The sequence below is a fragment of the Ruditapes philippinarum genome, unplaced genomic scaffold (genome assembly GCF_026571515.1).
Source record: "Ruditapes philippinarum isolate M1 unplaced genomic scaffold, ASM2657151v2 ctg4955_1_1_1_1, whole genome shotgun sequence".
Taxonomy (NCBI): domain Eukaryota; kingdom Metazoa; phylum Mollusca; class Bivalvia; order Venerida; family Veneridae; genus Ruditapes; species Ruditapes philippinarum.
The window spans coordinates 29,361-49,084 of NW_026855525.1; the positions used below are offsets into that span (position 1 = coordinate 29,361).

At 32.2% G+C, this 19,724-nt stretch overlaps 1 protein-coding gene across 1 annotated transcript; it reads left to right on the forward strand.

Moving 5' to 3' along the window:
• The first annotated feature begins 437 nt into the window (after positions 1-437).
• LOC132743620 (serum paraoxonase/arylesterase 2-like) lies at positions 438-19,452 on the forward strand. Its single transcript, XM_060732156.1, has 9 exons — positions 438-574; positions 6,910-6,980; positions 10,128-10,183; positions 11,065-11,254; positions 13,149-13,272; positions 15,472-15,672; positions 16,837-16,918; positions 17,432-17,569; positions 18,247-19,452. The coding sequence occupies exons 1-9, from the start codon at positions 510-512 to the stop codon at positions 18,415-18,417; spliced, it is 1,098 nt and encodes a 365-aa protein (XP_060588139.1). The 5' UTR covers positions 438-509; the 3' UTR covers positions 18,418-19,452.
• The last annotated feature ends 272 nt before the right edge of the window (positions 19,453-19,724 follow it).

The window sequence follows — 19,724 nt, forward strand, 5'->3', positions numbered from 1 at the left end:
AATTACGGCTCATTTACACCTCCCGTTGTAGCCCCATTTTTGATGCGCATGTCTTATTCAGGAATCCGGTTTTTATTTACAATAACAATGCATGACCTGTATTTAGTCATATCAAAAGTTTATTTAAATTGGAGACGTTGTTATTGAGAAATTTTTCAATAACCTCATATTTTTATCGGAAACTGCTTCGATACCAGTACTGTAGAAAATTACAGCGCGTCATAAAATAGCAACACATTTTTTTTCAGTTACCAATAATCATTTTAAATATTAAGTAGATTTATGATTAATAATTCAAATAAATTGTTTATTTAATTGTAATTTTATGAGTTGATTTCGGTAAAGAAAAGTTGATTTCGGTAAAGTTACCGAAATTAAGTTGATTTCGGTATCGTAACGTACCGCACGCAGTGACCTCCCCTTCACTAAATAGATCAAGGGAAGCAACCGCTGTGTGCTTTGCCAATTAGCTGAATATTTTTTGTTTGTATCTTAATCGTACGAAAAACATGTATATTAAGATAGTTTGCATAAGTTTTATGCTTATATTTTTGCAACATATGGCAAGATTGATGTAAGTATGCATAGAAACGAAAATGTTCATTTCAAAGTTTCGTACTCAATATTTTCGTAACAAAATATGTTATTAACTTCTGTTATGCTTTTATATACTATTGTGATTCTTATTTCCCGGTCATATTTTTTCAAATAAACTTTCATTTATCAATTGAAAAAAATGGTTCATCAGTTCATTAATGTGTTTTGATGGCTCAAAATATCGAGGTGTAGCTTCAACATCTTATAGAATGATTTCCAAGTCCAGTTGGACTGTCTGGAAATCTCCTGGATTAGACCCAGGGTGGTTTGACCCTTAAAATGACTCTTTGACCATTCATATTTTCAAAAGACCTGAAATGACCCTCAGGATTTTATGGCGAGTGAACTCTCTGAGACCCCTAGGCCTATGTATGTTTCATAAGTAAAACTTGTATATATATAATATTCACGAATTCGAAAACCTAGCTAAACGCTGTTTACCGGTACTTTCTGTACATAGCTCTGGGGAATTCACCTAATGGAGTGTAATAGCGAACTCAATGTTTTCGGTCTTTTTTTAAATTAAACTGAAATAAAACAGTTATTTCTTTATAAGAAAATAATTAAATATCATTGTATGAATAATTCCATACAAAAAATAAAGTAAATACACAAGTTTACGCAGAAAATAACCTTATTTACTATGGACGATTCCACTACAATGAAAATCTATAAAATTCAAATTCTGTTTGAATTTTATAGTGTAACGTCTGTTTGAATTTTATAGATTTTCATTATAAACAATTTATTTTTTTGAATAATTTGCAATAGATATTAAACGAATATTGATAATTTTCAAAAACATCATTTTTTTCACCTTAAACTGTCAAATAATGATAGAAAAATAGACATATCTCGTAACTGTGTTATGTACTTCATTTGGTGTTATTCCCTAGAGCTAAAACGGTAACGTACCGGAAAACGGTGTTTAGCTAGGTTTTCGAAAAGGTCAATACTAAAGAAATCGGAATGAACCTTGTAAGCCCTATATACTCAGGACTGGTTTAGACCCCAGGGTCTATTCCAGGATATAGCCGACTGTCTTAGCAACAGTCATGCTCTATGAAAATGAAAGAAAAATCTGTTCTTCACAATTTTGTCCAGTATAAAAGCCCCCCTTTCAAAAAGTTTTATATTTTTAGCTTTTCTGTTTGGAAGAATAAGTCAAGCTATTATTATTGGTGAGTTGTTGTTGTCATCTAGTCTAAATATATTGATGTGCCAAAGCTAGATTCTGAGATATTTTCATTCTGGGTCAAAATCTCGCTTCTACAGTCTGAGATATTGCCTTGACACAAATAGCACAGTATCTCATCGCATAGTACAATTAGTTGGACTTGTTGTCATCTTGCGTAGAAAAAAAACTTTTATGAAAGTCAACTCGTTAATAAAACTCTCTCAAAGATATCGATACATAACTGAAAGGTGCACTTGTAAAACTAGTGTTATTATTCTAAAAATTTTGTGTCATGCCCCTTTTAATTTTGAATTTTGGAGCACTTTTAGAATCTGTATACAGCAAGGAATCCATGTTTTAAAATCCATTATCAAGTGACTTTGTAAGGAACATAAATATTGAAAAAGTCATGGACCGAAATAATATTGGGTAAAAATTATCTGTGGAAAAATAATAAATAGCATTATCATGCATTCTGTAATGATCTGGTTGATGAATTTTATAATTGCACCCTACGTAAATAAAAATAAAAATGTTAATATAAATATTCACAATAATGAAATAAAGAAGTAATTAATCTGAGTAAATTTGTAGAGAAACATAAATATTGAAAAGTTAATATTGGATAAAATGTTAAAAATAGCTGAGGCCACCCTTAGTCCAACTAATTATACTGCGCGATGAGATATTTTGCTATTTTGTATCTTGGCAATTTCTCGCATCTACACTCTACATAGAAGTGTGATTCTGACCCAGAACGAAAATATTTTAGAATCTAGCTTTGACACGTCAATATATTTTGAATAAGGCCACCCTGAATTTTGACAGAGTTGCTGTTAAAGCAGTGTCTTTTTTTTAAAGCAGTGTCTTTTCAAAACTGTCAAAGGATTCCCTTAATAATTGGTTTTCAGGACATGCTGCTTTTATTAGACAAGGGGCATAATCCATTGCACTGAAAGCAATATTTTATTTTGAGTTATGTCCCTTTATACCTTACATTTTTTGTGTTGAAATTGTTTTATACTAAAAGAAAAGAAAAAACAATTATGTTATTCATTCTTTGTATTTGCATACCTATCATTGGAAACAGGTTACTTCAGTAGATCAAGGGAATCGGATATAACTTAAAGTCATGTGATCAGTATTTCAAGAGTTATCTCCCCTTTTTCATATGGAAAATAATTATTGAGATTTAAAGTGCTTAAAGATCCTGTAACACAATTTTTTTTTGGTTTTATATCATAAATTTGATGCTCAAATTAAGATTTATCAATTTTGTAAGTTCCAAAAAGCATTATTTATAAAGATATAACCGAATTTAACATTTCATGTAAATAAAGGGAGGTAATAAAAAATTTATTTTCTATTAAGTCTAATTTTTCAATAGGAAATCAGAGATCTGCCGAGGACGCGACTTTGCGCCATTGGCGCTAAAAAAATGAGAATGGCGCAGGAAAATCAGAAGCAAAGGGCCATGGGCGCATCTAAAATCTGTGCCAGACTTATAAGAAAACAAAACTGTCTGCTGGGTTATTTTACTTATTTAGTCATCCAGTCAAAACTGGTACCAACAGCAACATGTTACCCATGGTCCTGTAATTACGCATATTCTTGAGTTTATCCATTCCCCTATAGCTTTTGTCCATGTTATCTACTTACCGCATTTCTTCTCATAATCCCTTTCCCACACAGATACTCATTTCTACTACCGTAAATTTAATCCAATGAAACAAACAAACAAATTATACAACTACTTAATATTTAAAATGATTATCGGTAACTGAAAAAAAAAGTGTTGCTATTTTAAGAAATGCTGTAAGTTACAGTATAATCTGACAGGTGTTCAACTTGATCAACCCTAAGGTCACTCAAGTTCACGCAAGTTTGGGCTGATGAAGTGTAAAAAAAGATGTATATTTCGTCATCAGAATATTTGACAGGGTGATTAACCAATCAGAGAAACATTGTGCATGACTTTTTTCATGATCAAAAGGTCTTTCGGCAAATGTCTTTGAGGTATGCTGTCTTCACAGAGGCATACAAGAGGCAATAAAATTCGTAAATATACAGTGGTAAGGGACATTTGGTACAAAGTATGAACAATTAAATGGATAATGCACAATATAAGACATTACAAGTAAGAACCAACAATTATGTGAATAAATTTGCATATCAAATTTTTGAGCAGCCATTTAAAAAATATTTTGCCTGCAATTAATATTAGTTAGAAAGTTACCATGTAGGCATAATTTTTAATTATCTACAAACTTTTTAACAGTTATTTTGGTAAATGTTTACATATTTTCCCAAGGCCCATACTTTGGTAAAAATGGCCCATCATTTTCAGACCAAGTGGGCCCAGGGCCCAGTACTTTCAAATTCTTGGCAGATCTCTGGGAAATGAATGCATATATTTTAATGATAACATATAATATGTACAAATATTTGCGGTACAAATTTTACATATTCTTCTATGTTAAAAAATTGTTGTATAGGCATATTAATTATATACATATATATAATTTCACATAAGTGTGGTATACAACCTCAGTTACAACATACAGGATCTTTAACTGCCATAACACCATATCACTCTTGATTTAAATTTCTTTATACAAGTGATAGCCATGTATGTGGTTGATATGTAGCCTATGAGTTCAAAGTGAATTAATTTAAAGGAATAGGAATGGCTGGATTGATGTCCGTCTAATATAAATATTCATCATTTAAAAAAAGGTACCATGACAGGTTTTCTTTTGACATCAACCCTATAAGTGAGAAATTCGTGTTTTAAGACACTATTTTTTACTTGAGAAATAAGTTCATGGGCGCCGCCATTTTGGCGTTCTGTCATTCTCGCGAGACAGACGAGACCGAGAATGTGACGTGTTACACCCACTTCCGGTATAGGTGTACATGCTGGTACAACTGAAATATATCTTGATGAAGATCTTATTAATCTTATTGCGTACATTATATATTATTTATGAAAACATCATATGGAACTGAATTGCTGTAATTAATTAATTGAAGACGCCGCGACATTAATTATCATTTGTCCGATTTTCAAGCTTGCTGATGATCCCACATGATTTAAGCAATGACTGCTTAATTTTCAAAGATAAACCATCAATTTAATTTGGGTACTATGAGAAACTTCTTCAAATTGACGATATATCCTTTTATTTTGTACTCAATTTTCGCTAGATAAGCTGTCCGAATAGGGTACATCGCCGGTTTCAGCGTAAAATATCAACTAAATCCAATATCATGCAGAGATCTGCTGAGGACGCGATATTCCGCCTTTGACGCTAAAAATGAGAATGGCGCAGGAAAATCGGCAGTCGGACTAATATCGTATGAAAACAACACTGTTAGGTTATTTAGGCACCAAGTCAAAACTGGTACCAACAGCAACAGGTTGTCCATTCCCCTGTAATTACGCATATTCTCGGGTTTATCAGGTTAATATACGTACCTGGGTTTATCCAGTTCCCTTAATATAGCTTTTTTCCACGTTATCTACTTACCCAATCCCTTTCCCTAACAGATACATATTTCTACTACCGTAAATTTAATCCAATAAAACAAAAAATCATAAATCTACTTAATATTTAAAATGATTATTGGTAACTGAAAAAAAAAATGTCTTGCTATTTTATGAAATGCTGTAATTTACAGTATAATTTAACAGGTGCGGAACTTAATTTCCCCTAAGGTTATTCAGTTCACTGATGAAGCGTAAAAAATAGATGTCTTTTTCGTCATTAGAATATTTGACAAGGGTGATTAACCAATCAGGGCAACATTGTGCATGATCAAAAGGTCTGTCGGCACAGAGGCATACAAGGAGCAATAAAAATCGTCAGTACACAGTGTGACAGGAACATTTGGTGCAAATTAGGAACAATTAAAATGGATAATGCACAGTATTAGACATAAGTAGTAAGAACCAGCAATTGTGTGAATAAATTATGCAAATTAGATTTTTGAGCAGCCAATAAAAATGTTTTGCCTGCAGTTAATATTAGGCTACGATTACGATGTAAATAAATACCACGCAGCATCATACGTTGACAGATATGTTAACAATTTACTTTTCAAAAGAGTTGCTTATATTTTTGAAATGTTTACATCAATTATAACATATGTTCACACATTTTAATTTGAAAGTCAAAATCAAACTGCAAAAATTTAATTACATGTACTATATTAAGAACACGTTTTAGTAGGATTTTTATAATAATGATAATTATCGCCGTTCAATAATTAACGGCCAATTATTCGTTGGTGCGTTTGTTTATTTAATTGCATTATTTGATTGTGAAACTTTGTTAAATAATAACATGTGTATGCATTAAATCTGTGAAATATTGTTTAATTACATTAAGATGAGACTTTAATGAACATAGCATTGTTTGGAGTAACGGGCATCACAGTCTGGCCTGAAGTGGTGCGACCGGTAGACGTTGATTTTTTATATGTTTCTTTATTTTATTTATTTATTTTTTTTGGATATTGTTTCGTATTTTGAACCATAAAAAAATCTCATCTACACCTCCTGTGAAAATTAAATTGTCTGGTCAATATTTTATTATATTAATATTTCGCTACGATTAACAAGATTTATCATAAATCTACAGATGTGGGGAAATGACATCACGCGCACCTGTTTTTATACGGCCACTACACAAACATGGCCGCGCCTACTGATTTGTAGAAATCGGTGATTTAGCGATTTAAATTTTGTTATCATTCGTTTAATATTATTATTTGGCGGCAGAAAACTTTGCAGATTTATTATTTATAGTATTCTTTTTCTGAAATCAAGTTTTAATTCTAAGCTTGTCTTTCCCTTTAAGTAACATTAAGAATTGATTAAAGTATAATACTGTCATGTTGTCAGTGTTGTATACATGTATATACAACAGATTGTTTGATATAGCTTTATTGCATTCATTAAGATACGCTCACAATAAAAGACTCAACAATAACTGAAATATAAACATTTATGCATAGGCTAGCCAGAGGCAGGCTTATCAGTACACAGAGGTTTATCAATATAAGGCTCTGATTGGCCACTACATATACAAATATATGATATTACTAAACAATGATTTCTATTTGTATTATAGATACTTGATGGGCTATCATAAGAGTGTCTATAACCACACCCCAGGTCCATGCCATCAAATACCAGGTGTAGGTAGGTCATATAATTTTCAATTGAACTCACTGTTTTTATCCATCTTAGATCGGTAGTTTTTGTTTTTTGTGAGTTTTGATTTGGAATTTTTTTTGTGTTTCTCTCAAAACTGCTGTTAAAATATCAAATTATGTACAATAAATGTATGGGCCTCTTTTATATACTAACCTTAATTATTAAATGCTTCACTCTAAAATTAAGTGAGTTAACAATATTGTGTCTATTCTATTATTGACATTATGCCAGAGAAGAGATTGCTCCGCCCACTGATTCACGTGACCCGGTCATTCAGAACCTTAGACAAAAGACGGTGCCGACGTTTACGCGAAACTGTCATGCCACTTAAGTGACTAATGAATTTACCTTATATAATTTGGTATATATAAAACTGTAATGCTTTTATTGAATAGTTCAATGTATTATGGTATTCAAAAAAGTAACAAATAACTGCATTCACGCATTAATGATGAATAAAACATTTGGCAAAGATCTTGTTATATTTCTCGCTGACTTCAAGGAAAATTGCCCTTGCATAACTTTATTGTATGATATAATGATTATAATTATGTATATTTGTACATTAGATATTTTCGTGATAAAACACAATATTATTCACTTCAAAATAAGTTACGTATATACCAGACCTCGGCTTTAAATTAAAACCGTCTTAAAATTAAAATCGTGATCAGATATGATGTTGTTGAAGCAGATGTATTTTAATATGTAATCTTAAAACATATAGCTTTAGTAGAAAGATTTATATAGGGTAATTTCACCTAAAATATTAATTACATATTCTCTAATTTTTTTTCCAAGTATTTCTTTCAGCAGCATTTTATAGACACTATGTTAAGAACAAACAAAAAATGTCATATCATCTGGATATTCTGAGACCTTATAATTATGTGATTATGAATTTACATAATAGTATTGAAGGAAGGAAAAGAGTATTTGTTTAAATGCAATGTGGTATAGTCAGGATATTTTGTAACTTATATAACCCGTTTTAATAGCTTTTAACAATTTCAATATAAATACTGCTCCACCATTGTCTTATACAAATAGCTTGTCTAAGGAAAATGGCAGACTTTTCAGACATCTTAGCATAAAACTGATAATGGTCCCTGATTGCCTTATCTGTAAGACCCCTGCCAGCTTGATTGACAGGCAGCGTAATGTCAATTCTGTAACTGTCTGATAACAGATATCCATCTTCTTTGAGGTAATGCACATCTTCATTTGTTACTTACTGAAGTTAAATGTTTATCTCATTGAGGAAATTTACATCTTCATTTGTTTGCTACCTTAGTGATATGTCTATCTCTTTGAAGTAATATGCATCTTCATTTGCTCTTTATTTAGATCATAATTATGTGTTTATCTCATTTGTTACCAACTTAGCACAGTCATGTTATATCCTTGACGTAATATACATCTTCATTTGTTACTTATTCAAGCTAAATGTTTATCTCATTGAGGTAAGGTGCATGTTCATAAATTTTGTTACTTACTTCTAAGGGTCATGTTAATCTCGTAGAGATAATGTACATCTTCATTTATTATTACTTTGGACATATGTTATCACATTGACATAATGTGCATCTTCATTTATTTGTTAATTAAGTTATATGTTTATCTCTTTGAGATTAAATTCATCTTCATTTGTTATTTACTTAGGTCATGTGTTTATCTCATTGAGGTAATGTGCAATTTTAATTTGTTTGTTTATTAAATTACATGTATATGTTTATCTCCTTGAGATATATATTTATTATTAACCCTTTCACTGCCATATATATTTTGCCGTCCCTATTAATTTCGGCGTATTTGCCATATGGACGGCTTTAGCCGTTTCTATAATAATAATAGTAATACTAATAAATAAATAATAATAATAATAAAAATAATAATAGATATAAAGAAAATTATACCGTCGACAATAATTATTATTATACTCACAGATTTGGAAACATATATAATTATTATAATACTAATAACAAATAATAATAATTATATTAATTAATAATATAGTAATTTCTTAGAAAACCCTCTGGCAAATAGGTGATCAATAAAACAATAACCCTCTGGCAGCGAAAGGGTTAAGTTATTTACTTAGGTGATATTGTTTATCTCATTGAGGTTATACACAATTTTAATTTGTTATTTAAATAAATTATATGTTTATTTCTTTGAGGTTATATGGATAATGCATCTTCTTTTCTTATTTACATATATCATAGGTTTATCTCATTGAGGTAATGTGCAATTTTAATTTGTTATTTAAATAAGTTATATGTTTATCTCTTTGAGGTTATATGCATTTTCATTTGTTATTTACTTAGGTAATATGTTTATCTCATTGAGGTAATGTGAATCTTTATTTGTTAGTTAATTTATTAGTTATATGTTTATCTCTTTGAGGTTATAATATATGCATCTTCATTTGTTAATTTAGGTCATATTTATTTTTTTATTGAGATAAAGTGAAGAAATAACATTTCTGACACTCAACTTGAATATCAATGTCACATTTCAAAATCGAATGTTTGAGTTATTTTTGTCAACCTGTTTTTGAATCAAAGATTTTAATGATACACAAATGTAATTTTTAAACTGCTTAAGAGAAATTCATAATAATCAAGCCTTGAAGTGATGAAACTTTTTTTCTGGGTTCTATCTCAAATTTCTGGATTTTCATTGGTCAGTGTTCATTTTATAACAGTTTCTGACCAATCAAATACCTGAGATCTGAGTTTGAGCTAGGAGAATTTTTTTGTAACCTTGGGACTTGGTCAATGCACATTTTCAACTGGGACGTCGGTGGCCGAGTGGTTAAGGTCGTTGATTTCAAACCACTTGCCCCTGACCGCTGTGGGTTCGAATTCCGACAGGGACTTTGGATTCTTTCATGTGAGGAAGCTATCCAGCTAGCTTACGGAACGTCGGTGGTTCTACTCAGGTGCCCGTTCGTGCCTGAAATAATGCACGGAGGGGCACCTGAGGTCTTCCTCCACCAGTAAAGCTGGAACGTCGCCAAATGACCTATACTGTGTCGGTGTGGCGTAAAACCCAAACAAACAAACAATCACAACATTTTCAACTCTTCATTTTAAGGTCAATGAAAGTTATTGTATGTTTATTTTTAAGAACATGGTTCAGAGGATATGGAAACTTTACCAGATGGGACAACATTTATTACAGCAGTAAGTTCTTTGTTTATAAATTTACTTTAACTTGATATATTAATAATGATCTGAAAATATTTGTTAGAAAAAAGTTTTAGGCTCTTGGTTTGAACTTGAAAAATAAATTCTTACCATCATTGTACATATCACAAAGATCATCTTTTTAGAACCGTTGCCAAGCTAAGTCTTATATATACAATCATCAGATGCGTACATAATTCAAAAATTGTCATTTGTGTAGAAGCATCAGGAAGCGGTAGCGAACCATAGCATGGCCTAGTGGTTCACACCTCGGACTAGTAATCTAATGATTGCTAACTGCATGGGTTCACACTCCGTCAGGGGCAAGTCATTGTTTCCTTGAGCAAGAAACTACATTCATTTCTCAGTACTGGTTAGTTCAAGTAGTGACTATAAGGTTATAGCTTACTACACAAACAAACTATATAGTAATAATACTGTATAAACCAAGCATCAACAATAATTGTCATATGTTTAGAAGCATGAGATATGTGTAAAAACATTAGAAATAAATGTCATAATTATGTGTTGATACATCATATATAGATAGCATATGTGTTAAAGCATTAGGAATAATTGTCATATGCACAGATGATAGATTCATCATATGTGTAGAAGCTTCAAACATATTTGGCATAATTTATGTGCAGATTTCCATCTACCTGTTTTAGTCAGCTAAAATTCTGACTAGGGATCATATTATATCCCACTAACAATATGATTATTACTTGCATATATACAGTCACAAAAATGATTTTAAGGCTGAATTTCAGAGTCACAGAGACCTTCCTGTGAAAAGCTCTTCTATCGGTTATAAAGATAGTTTGACAGATTATTATGAGTCTTTATATACGGTGGTTTGCATATATTATTTGCAGGGTCTTGTTTGGTCAGTTTCTTCTTCACATTTCAAACAATTGTACAAAGATCAAGGGAGAAAAGGGAGAATACTCTTGTTTAACTTTAACACACCAGAGAAAGGAGTTACAGAACTTGCAATCAGTGAGGATTTTGACCAGTCAACATTTCATCCACATGGTATCAGTGTGATACAGAATGAGGACACAGGTAAAGTAGACATGTACAGATATAATATATCCTAAAAGCTGCATGCCTCCAGATGAGCTAAAATATTTTATTTTAAGAAAAGTTGCCTTGACAAAAATGTACTAAGATTTTTAAAAAAAAATGAAATATTCACAATTCAAGAAATAATTTATATGTTATTTGCCATTAGTGACTGATTTTGCAGTGTCATATCACCATATTTTACTGTGGTACAGGCTATTTTTTGCAGATTTGACCTATATTTGGTAATACTGTAGATTGTTACTATAAGTGTCATTTGCAATGTGGAAAATTACCATCTTTGTTCACTTGGGCTTGGCAATAAAATATTTACTTTTGAATACATTTTCAAAACATTTTAATGAAAGTTAGCATGAATCTAGAGGTATACTGCTTTAAAGGTAAAGAATATTTATTATGCCCCCCTTCAAAGAACAGGGGGTATATTGCTTTGCATTTGTCTGTTTGTTGGTTGGTAAGTCCATAGACAAAATGGTTTCCTGATCAACCTTGAATGTCAAAATGGTTTCCAATTAATAACTCAACAACTCATCGGACTTTGACTTTCAAACGTCACAGGTGCATTGGTCTTGGCCTGTAGGTGACCCCTATTGATTTTGGGGTCAAAGGTCAAAGTCATATTGACCTTGATATGGTTTTCAATCAGTAACTTGACAACACATGTGCTATTCCCTGTCAAAGTGCATTGGTGCATTGGTCTTGACCAGTAGATGACCCCTATTAATTAAGGGGTCAAAGGTCAAGGTCACATTGACCTTGTAGGTAAAAATGGTTTCTGATTGATAACTTGACAACCAATGGGCTGTTGGCTCTCAACCTTTGTAGGTGCATTGGTCTTGGCAACAAGATGAGCCCTATTGATTGTAGGATCAAGGGGTCAAAAGTCAAAGTCATATTTACCTTGAAGGTAAAAACGGTTTCAAATCAATAACTTGGCAACCTATGGGCTCTTGGCACTCAAGCTCCATAGATGCATTGGTCTTTGACAGTAGAAAACCCCAATTGATTTTAAGGTCAGGGGGTCAAAGGTTAAGGTCACATTGACCTTGTATATCAAAACAGTTTCCTATCAATAACTTGACAACTAATAGACCCTTAACCTTTAAACTTCAGATATGCATTGCTTTTGGTCAAAAGATGACCTCAATGGATTTTGGGGTCAAGGGGTCATTAAGGAGGCGTACTGATTCATAAAATTTATGCATACATGTATATTATTTGGTAAGATTAATGATAACTTTGTCATAAAGTTCCTGCACACAACCGTAATGGTCACAATGACCTAGTGACTAATCATGACCAGTAGATAACCCCTATTGATTTTTGCTCACAATGTCAAAAGTCAGTCACAATAACCTGGCCACATGACAAATTGGCTGCCCATACATGTTTTACAAACATATCTTGTTAACAAAGTAAGAGGAGAAAAACTGTCATATAATTTTTAAGTAGAATTTTATTCAGAAATATCAAATGCTCGATTTCTTCACACAAAGTATTTTTAAGTGCATATATAAGGGATTTATTATGCAAAATACATTGAGTAAACACCACTTGCCTCTATCCACTGTAGGTCCCAGCCACACAAGCATCATAGGATTTTTTCATTTAATCCAGCTAGGTTACGGAACGTCGGCGGTCCTACTCAGGTGCTCGTTTGTGCCAAGGGGCACCTGAGGTCTTCTTCTACCAGTATTGGCCCTTGAACAAAAAACGTGTTTTGTCCTTTTAATAATTTTTGTGTCTCCTGCTACACAGTAGCTGCAACATGCAATTGACTATCATTAGGCAAGACATGTCATCACTGATCGCTGATGTACTTTATCAACAGCTTTAGTGATAGATTGTCTTAAACAGGGATTTTCTCTTTCAGGAAAGATAACTCTATTTGTTGTGAATCATTGCCCAGAAGAAGATAGAATAGAGAAGTTTGAGTTTAACAAGGAGAAGATGATGTTAGAACATAAGATGTCATACATAGATGAAGCTATCAACTTGTAAGATACCATTGAATTAATGATTTTTTCTTTTTCTTCTTTTTTGGCTTATTTTATAGCCGATATTCTTATTCCCAATTGAAAATATTATACTATTTTTTCCAATCCACAGGAAAAAATTCCCAATTGAAAGTTACAAAATAAAAATATTGAATAACAAATTCTAAAATCTTTGAAAATAAGGGCCTCTTCACTGTTATGGTGCTTAAATGTTTGAAGATGCCATCCTAGAAAGTGATTCTTTGCATTCATTTAATCACTGCAAATTATAAGTCATGCATTTTTCCCCTATTTTTTGCTGAAATTCCCAGTACCATGGGTATGGGTCATATTCCCAAAATCCTTGGAAAAAAATATGGATTGTACCTATATCTAGGAATTGTTCACCAACATTATTCCTTTTTATGCCCAGTTTATGCCTTTAGATCAATAGATCAGAAAAGTGTATTGTTTTTGAGTTTTTAAATTGTTCTCCTATCTTAAACCCTGACTATAACATGGAATTAAGTTCAGCTCTGGCATCCAAACTTCACAGGTGCATGCATGCGTAAAGGTCACTAAAGGTCAAAGGTTAAGGTAATACTTTCGGGTCATGGTGTTCATTTGAACTTGCTTGTTATCCAATATATTTTACAACATACTTACAACTTTGTTTTAATGAATCCTATAGTGTAGTGAACATGGTATGAATATAGAGGTGTGTTAAATAGCTTAAGAGTTACCCTGTTGGACCCACAAGTGATTTAGCCTTTGCCACACCCTATAGAGCCAGGTTTGCATGCACAGCCATGCAGTCCCACCAGGTTCTATCCTGTTAAGTGATCAACCTTTATAAAGATTTTCAAGTTGATTTTTGTCACACACTGTAGCACTGTTAGCTGGGCGGACATGATTTTGTCTATCCTTAAATTTTGTAAATGGACTGTTCCATAGATGGGAGGCTGGACAAGTCCATGTAGAAAATAAAATCAACAGGGTTTTTAAAATGCATGATATACTTTACCAGTTACAGCTTTAAACCCTCATCCTGCTGGCTTTATGTAAGTTTGAATTTGGAACAATCCTTTCAAACTTTTAGGGTCTTCAGCATCAAAATACAATGACTTGCTACTTACCTAGCTCTAAACTAGTGGACAAGTCTTTAAAAAAAATGGTTTTCAAGCAGGTTATGGTTTTAAGCAGAATTCTTCCAGATTCATGCTTATTCTCATGAACATTTTGAAAATTATTTAAAAGAAAAATATTGTAAAGTGAACAAAAAACTGTTATTTATACAATTATACAAGTCATAGCAAATGGCATTTACAATCCATGTAAATTACCAAAAAGAGGTCAAAATACACAAAAATAGTCCTAATTGTGTCGGTCATGCAGTAGAAATATTGTGATTACAACTGCAGTATCAGTCATATATATCATACATAACATGTAAATTATCATTTTAATCTTATTACTTTTTTCTTAAAATTTTAGTGTTTTTTATACTAAAGTTTGATTTTCTTGAAATATTTTGGCTCATCTGAAGTCATGCAGCTTTAATTTAAGTCAGAAACTATACTGGTTGGGGACCACCAAAACCGGACAACCACCAAACCCGGACGGCCCCGAAAATGCTTTATTTAGTATTTTCTTTGTTCGGTGGTTGTCAGTCACTTTTTTTATCAACAATACGTGCATGTTTCTTTTATAATTAAGTAAATGAATTTATTTCAACCTCCGTAAATGGTAATATTTTAATGTCTAATTCAAGAATGTTAACGTTGAAATTCGGGGGTCAAGAAAGCAATGCCTGACCTCATATACCAGCTATAATCATTTGCAGAGTGAATAATAGAATATCCAAAACTTCAGCATTTGTTGCTGACATATTGTATATCATGTTACAAATCAAAAATCAAAACACCCAGGCTTTTATCTGAATTAAATCACATCATGTACATATCTGTCCGGACACATGGTACTGTAGTGTAGACAATTTAGGTAATTTTGATACCCTCCTTGTCGAGCCTCAGATATAAGTGTCAATACAATCAGAAATAAACAAACTAGTTTATTAGTTAGGAGAAGAACTTAGCTGAACTGTGTCAAATTTTTTGGTCTCTAGGTTAAAAATTATGAAATCTGCACGGAAAAATGTTCCAAAAGTGTCCGGTTGATGGTCTCCGACCAGTAACCTGTTACATCTTTTACTTCTTTCAGAGCAAATGATGTAGCTGCCACTAGTGAGAACAGTTTCTACTTCACAAACTACTGTTATTTCCGGTCACCATTAAGTTTTTTGTTTGAGGTATATTTACTGTTTCCGTGGGGAAGCGTTGTGTATTTTGATGGCACTAACTACGCGGAGGTTGCCGATAGTATGATAATGCCTAACGGAATATACCTATCTCGTGACAGGAAGTAAGTATGACAAAGGATTTTATATTTTGCCTATAGATTTACAAGCAGTAAATCATTAGGGAGAATAGTTAATACAGAAATTATTTTAGATTGATTATGTAGGAAACTATTGGCTTATAAAACACACTCTCAATTACGTCCTTGGAACCAATTAGTGCAGTCCCTGAAACAAATTAGTGCTGTCCCTGGAAACAATTAGTGCTGTCCCTGGAACTAATTAGTGCTGTCCCTGGAACCAATTAGTGCCGTCCCTGAAACAAATTAGTGCTGTCCTGGAACCAATTAGTGCCATCCCTGGAACCAATTAGTGCTGTTCCTGAAACAAATTAGTGCTGAGCAATGAGAGTTCAGTTTTTTGCTCAAGGAAACAACAACTTGCCTCTGATGGGGTTTGAACCTACACAGCTAGCAATCTATAGAGTACTAATCTGATACCTTAACCACTATGGTGCCATTATGCCATGGAAGTTGTAGGTTTGATTCAAGTTTGTATTTCATATAGAAATTCACAATGAAAAGAAACTAGCTTCTGTTTATCGTAGTATTTAACCAGATAACTTTTAAGACTTCAACTTGTGTCAGTCCTGTATCATCATTTGCATTTTTCACATGATATTTCACTGAACCAACAATAAAGTTTAATAAACTGTTCAAGTGTTTGTTGCAACAAGTTGACACAATTAAGGAAACTTAAAATCTATTGGACACAAAGAGTAAGCAACTATGTTTTTTTTTGCTACATTAAAGCTGCACACCTGCAGATGAGCCAAAATATTTAAAGAAAATCAATTTTGAGAAAAATATACTTACATTTTATGAAAGGTAAAACATTCAAGATCCGAGTTTCAGTTTACATCTTATGTTTGGTTAAGATTGATTTTGCGGTATTTTATCACCATATTTCTACTGCGTTACTAATGCAGTAAGGGCTATTTTTGCATATGTTTAACACTATTTGGCATTTTTTTTTTGATAATCATTGCTGATTGCAATATGTTAATTAGTTTATTTGTTCACCTCACAATATATTACTTTTAAATACATTTCTAAAATTTTCATGAAAATTGACATGAATCTGGAGGCGTGTTGCTTTAAAGTAATGGTTGGATATTATAACAGCAAGTAAGAGTAGAAGGTAACTGAATATTTCCCTTTATTTTACAGATATGTGTATGTAGCTGCCGGTCTGGCCGACTCTATAAATATATTTGAGAGAGAGGCAAATAATAACTTGGAACTTGTGCAGGTAATATAACATTTAATTGTTCAATTTCGATACTATCTTTAAATGCCCATGGTTGTATAATGGTATATAGATTTTTAACTTCGCCTTTCATCATTAGGATTTTTTATTTATCATTAGGATTCATTATTCTAATCAGGTACAGGTACAGTCATTCCTATGAATAAAGGTCATCCAACGGAGGGACTGAGCATGGCCTTTATAGACATGGGGTCTTTATTTGGAGGTTACTCTGTTCTGTTCAAATCAGTGAATGGTTGACGAAGAGTGGCCTTTATTTACAGTGTGATATTTATTAAGAGGTGGTCTTTAACACAGCTTTGACTGTATATTCTGTCCAGTATGTGAGTCTGAATAATTTCATTCTAAATAATCTTTCAATGAATGATTGAAAAAAAGAAAATAAAACAAAAACGAAAGGATTTTTTTTAAGATTCTTCTATGCACAATGTGTTTAGTAGCAGTCATTAATATCCGGAAATATTTTTCATTAAAAAATGTTTTTTCTGTTTTTAGGATTTTTTTCTACATGCAAGTGCAGACAATATTTTAATAGAGCCAAAGACTGGAAACCTGCTAACTGCTATCCATCCGATCTTGCACGAGACCGCTGCCCATTTAGAAGCACCGGATCTACACCGGGCACCAACCAAGGTATGGTATACCATTATTTATTGAGTTTGTCAAATTGTGCAACAGTCAAAACTGTTGCCCCGAGGTATCAGGGATGACATTTGGAACTGTTGCTAGAGGCCAAAGGCCGAGTGCGAACAGTTCCATATGTCATCCCGGATACCGAGGGACAACGGTCAATTTATTGTTCCACAAGCACCCATGAAATAACTGTTTTATTACCAAATACTTTGCAGTCAAACTATATTTATATATATTGCAACAACTTACTAAGAACATTTTTACAACAGAATCCTACAGACGATTGATTTTCTAAAAACCACTACCGTACATGTACATTGAACTGAGCGAATAGAAGCGCTGCATTAATGAAAATACCCGATGACAGGGGTGTAACAGTTTATATACAGTTTTCATGTGTGTTAAAAAAGGAACATTCAATATTATCCAGAAATTATCATAAGCATCTATAAGGAAAACAACATACTTTAACACAAATTTATAAATTTTATGAAAATATTTCATCAGATATAGCTTTATACCCTGTAATTGCTAAAGTGTAAGTGACTGAAGATTTTTATTAGTGAAAGTTAGACTATATAGATATTGTATATCAAAATTGAAATAATGATATATACATTTACAAAGATTACATATAGATAATATACATGTATATAGGTAATAAATATGTTTTACAGGTGTTAATGATTCATATGAAGAACAGCAGCTATGCAAATGATATTACGGAACTTTACTCGGACGAAGGAAACAACATATCAGCCGGCTCGGTAGCCTCTATATATGATAACAAAATGCTCATTGGTTCAGTGCAGGATAAACTTTTATATTGTGAAGTTAGAACTTTGTAAATGGATATTTTTTTTAGGATTCGTATTTTCTATACAACAGGAATGATTAATATGTGCATTCAGCTGTGAATGCAGGAAGAGCTTGTCCGCCTTAATGATTCATATGCAGATAGATAAGGTTTTATGTTTACCCTTGACTGTTTATCAAGTATGAAAACTATTCCAGTGCCCCATAGGCTCATGTTTGTTTTGTCTATCAGTCCATCCATGTTACATGTAAGAGTCAGCTCCATAACTTTTGAACTACTGAAAAGTTATTAAAATATCATGGCATAAATGATCAAAATTATGAGATGACCTGCTTGATCTTAGGTCAAGGTCATCTTAAAAGGTCAGTCAAGGGTTGAGAAATCTTCTGCTGCAGGGTATACAGCTGTCTTTCAGACGGCCTTGTTTAAAATCCAATTGTTGCACTTGAGATTTTTAGATATGGGGTAAGTGGTTCTTTAAAAAATTAACAACCTTCAAGTCATTTTTAGCTCATTTTTTTTTTAGAAAAACAGAAGACCATGTAATTTTTGCATGAAAAAAGCAAGCTATTATGATAATTGTCCTGTTGTCATTATGGTCATCACCCTGCAAAAACTTTAATGCAGCCAATTAGTCAATCATTTTAAAAGGAATCTACACAAAACTTGGAATACCTGCTTTTCATGACAAAGTGAAGTTGTAAGACAAGGGGCATAATTCTGAAAGATATATTTTGAAAGTTATGCCTTTTTTGGTCCAAAATTGGTTTTGTTAACAAACTTGCATTAACATAGCATTCTGTGTTCTTGTTTAGGTAGAAATGAAAAATGTACTTAACATTCTGCCACTTACCATGACATTTAACTAACATTATGACAGCAAATCTATTATATTCTGACAAATGAAACTTTACATATTTAGTTATTACATTGTTTCATGTGAATAGTTTAATTTTAACTGGGAAACCATTGTTTTTCTCGGTAATTTTTCTGAGGAAATTAAGTTGATTTTGAATGATCAAGAATAATTTTCTGAATTTCACACCAAGTGTTGGCCAAATTGTTAATTGTTATTAAAGTATCTTGTTAATGATATATATTTACTCAATGTATGCCTGTTATAATAATGGATAAATAACTTTTCATAAGAAAAAATAACTCCTTCTCTTTTGTTAAGATTTCTATTACACATTTTAAAATAGGCATATAGTTAACAAAAAATATCCTTATAATGATTATTACCACATTGTATTTGATAGTCCTTGACTTATTTAAGTTGTTGCTTATTTTTAAATGAAATATATTTCATTTTTACCAACAACTTTACTAGTAATATAT

Excerpts from the sequence above, each read along its gene's own strand:
- LOC132743620 (XM_060732156.1), top strand. The coding sequence starts at position 510 with ATGTATATTAAGATAGTTTGCATAAGTTTTATGCTTATATTTTTGCAA. Across the intron at positions 16,919-17,431 it reads ATAACTTGGAACTTGTGCAG|GATTTTTTTCTACATGCAAG; the intron begins GTAATATAACAT and ends TTCTGTTTTTAG. Across the intron at positions 17,570-18,246 it reads TACACCGGGCACCAACCAAG|GTGTTAATGATTCATATGAA; the intron begins GTATGGTATACC and ends TATGTTTTACAG.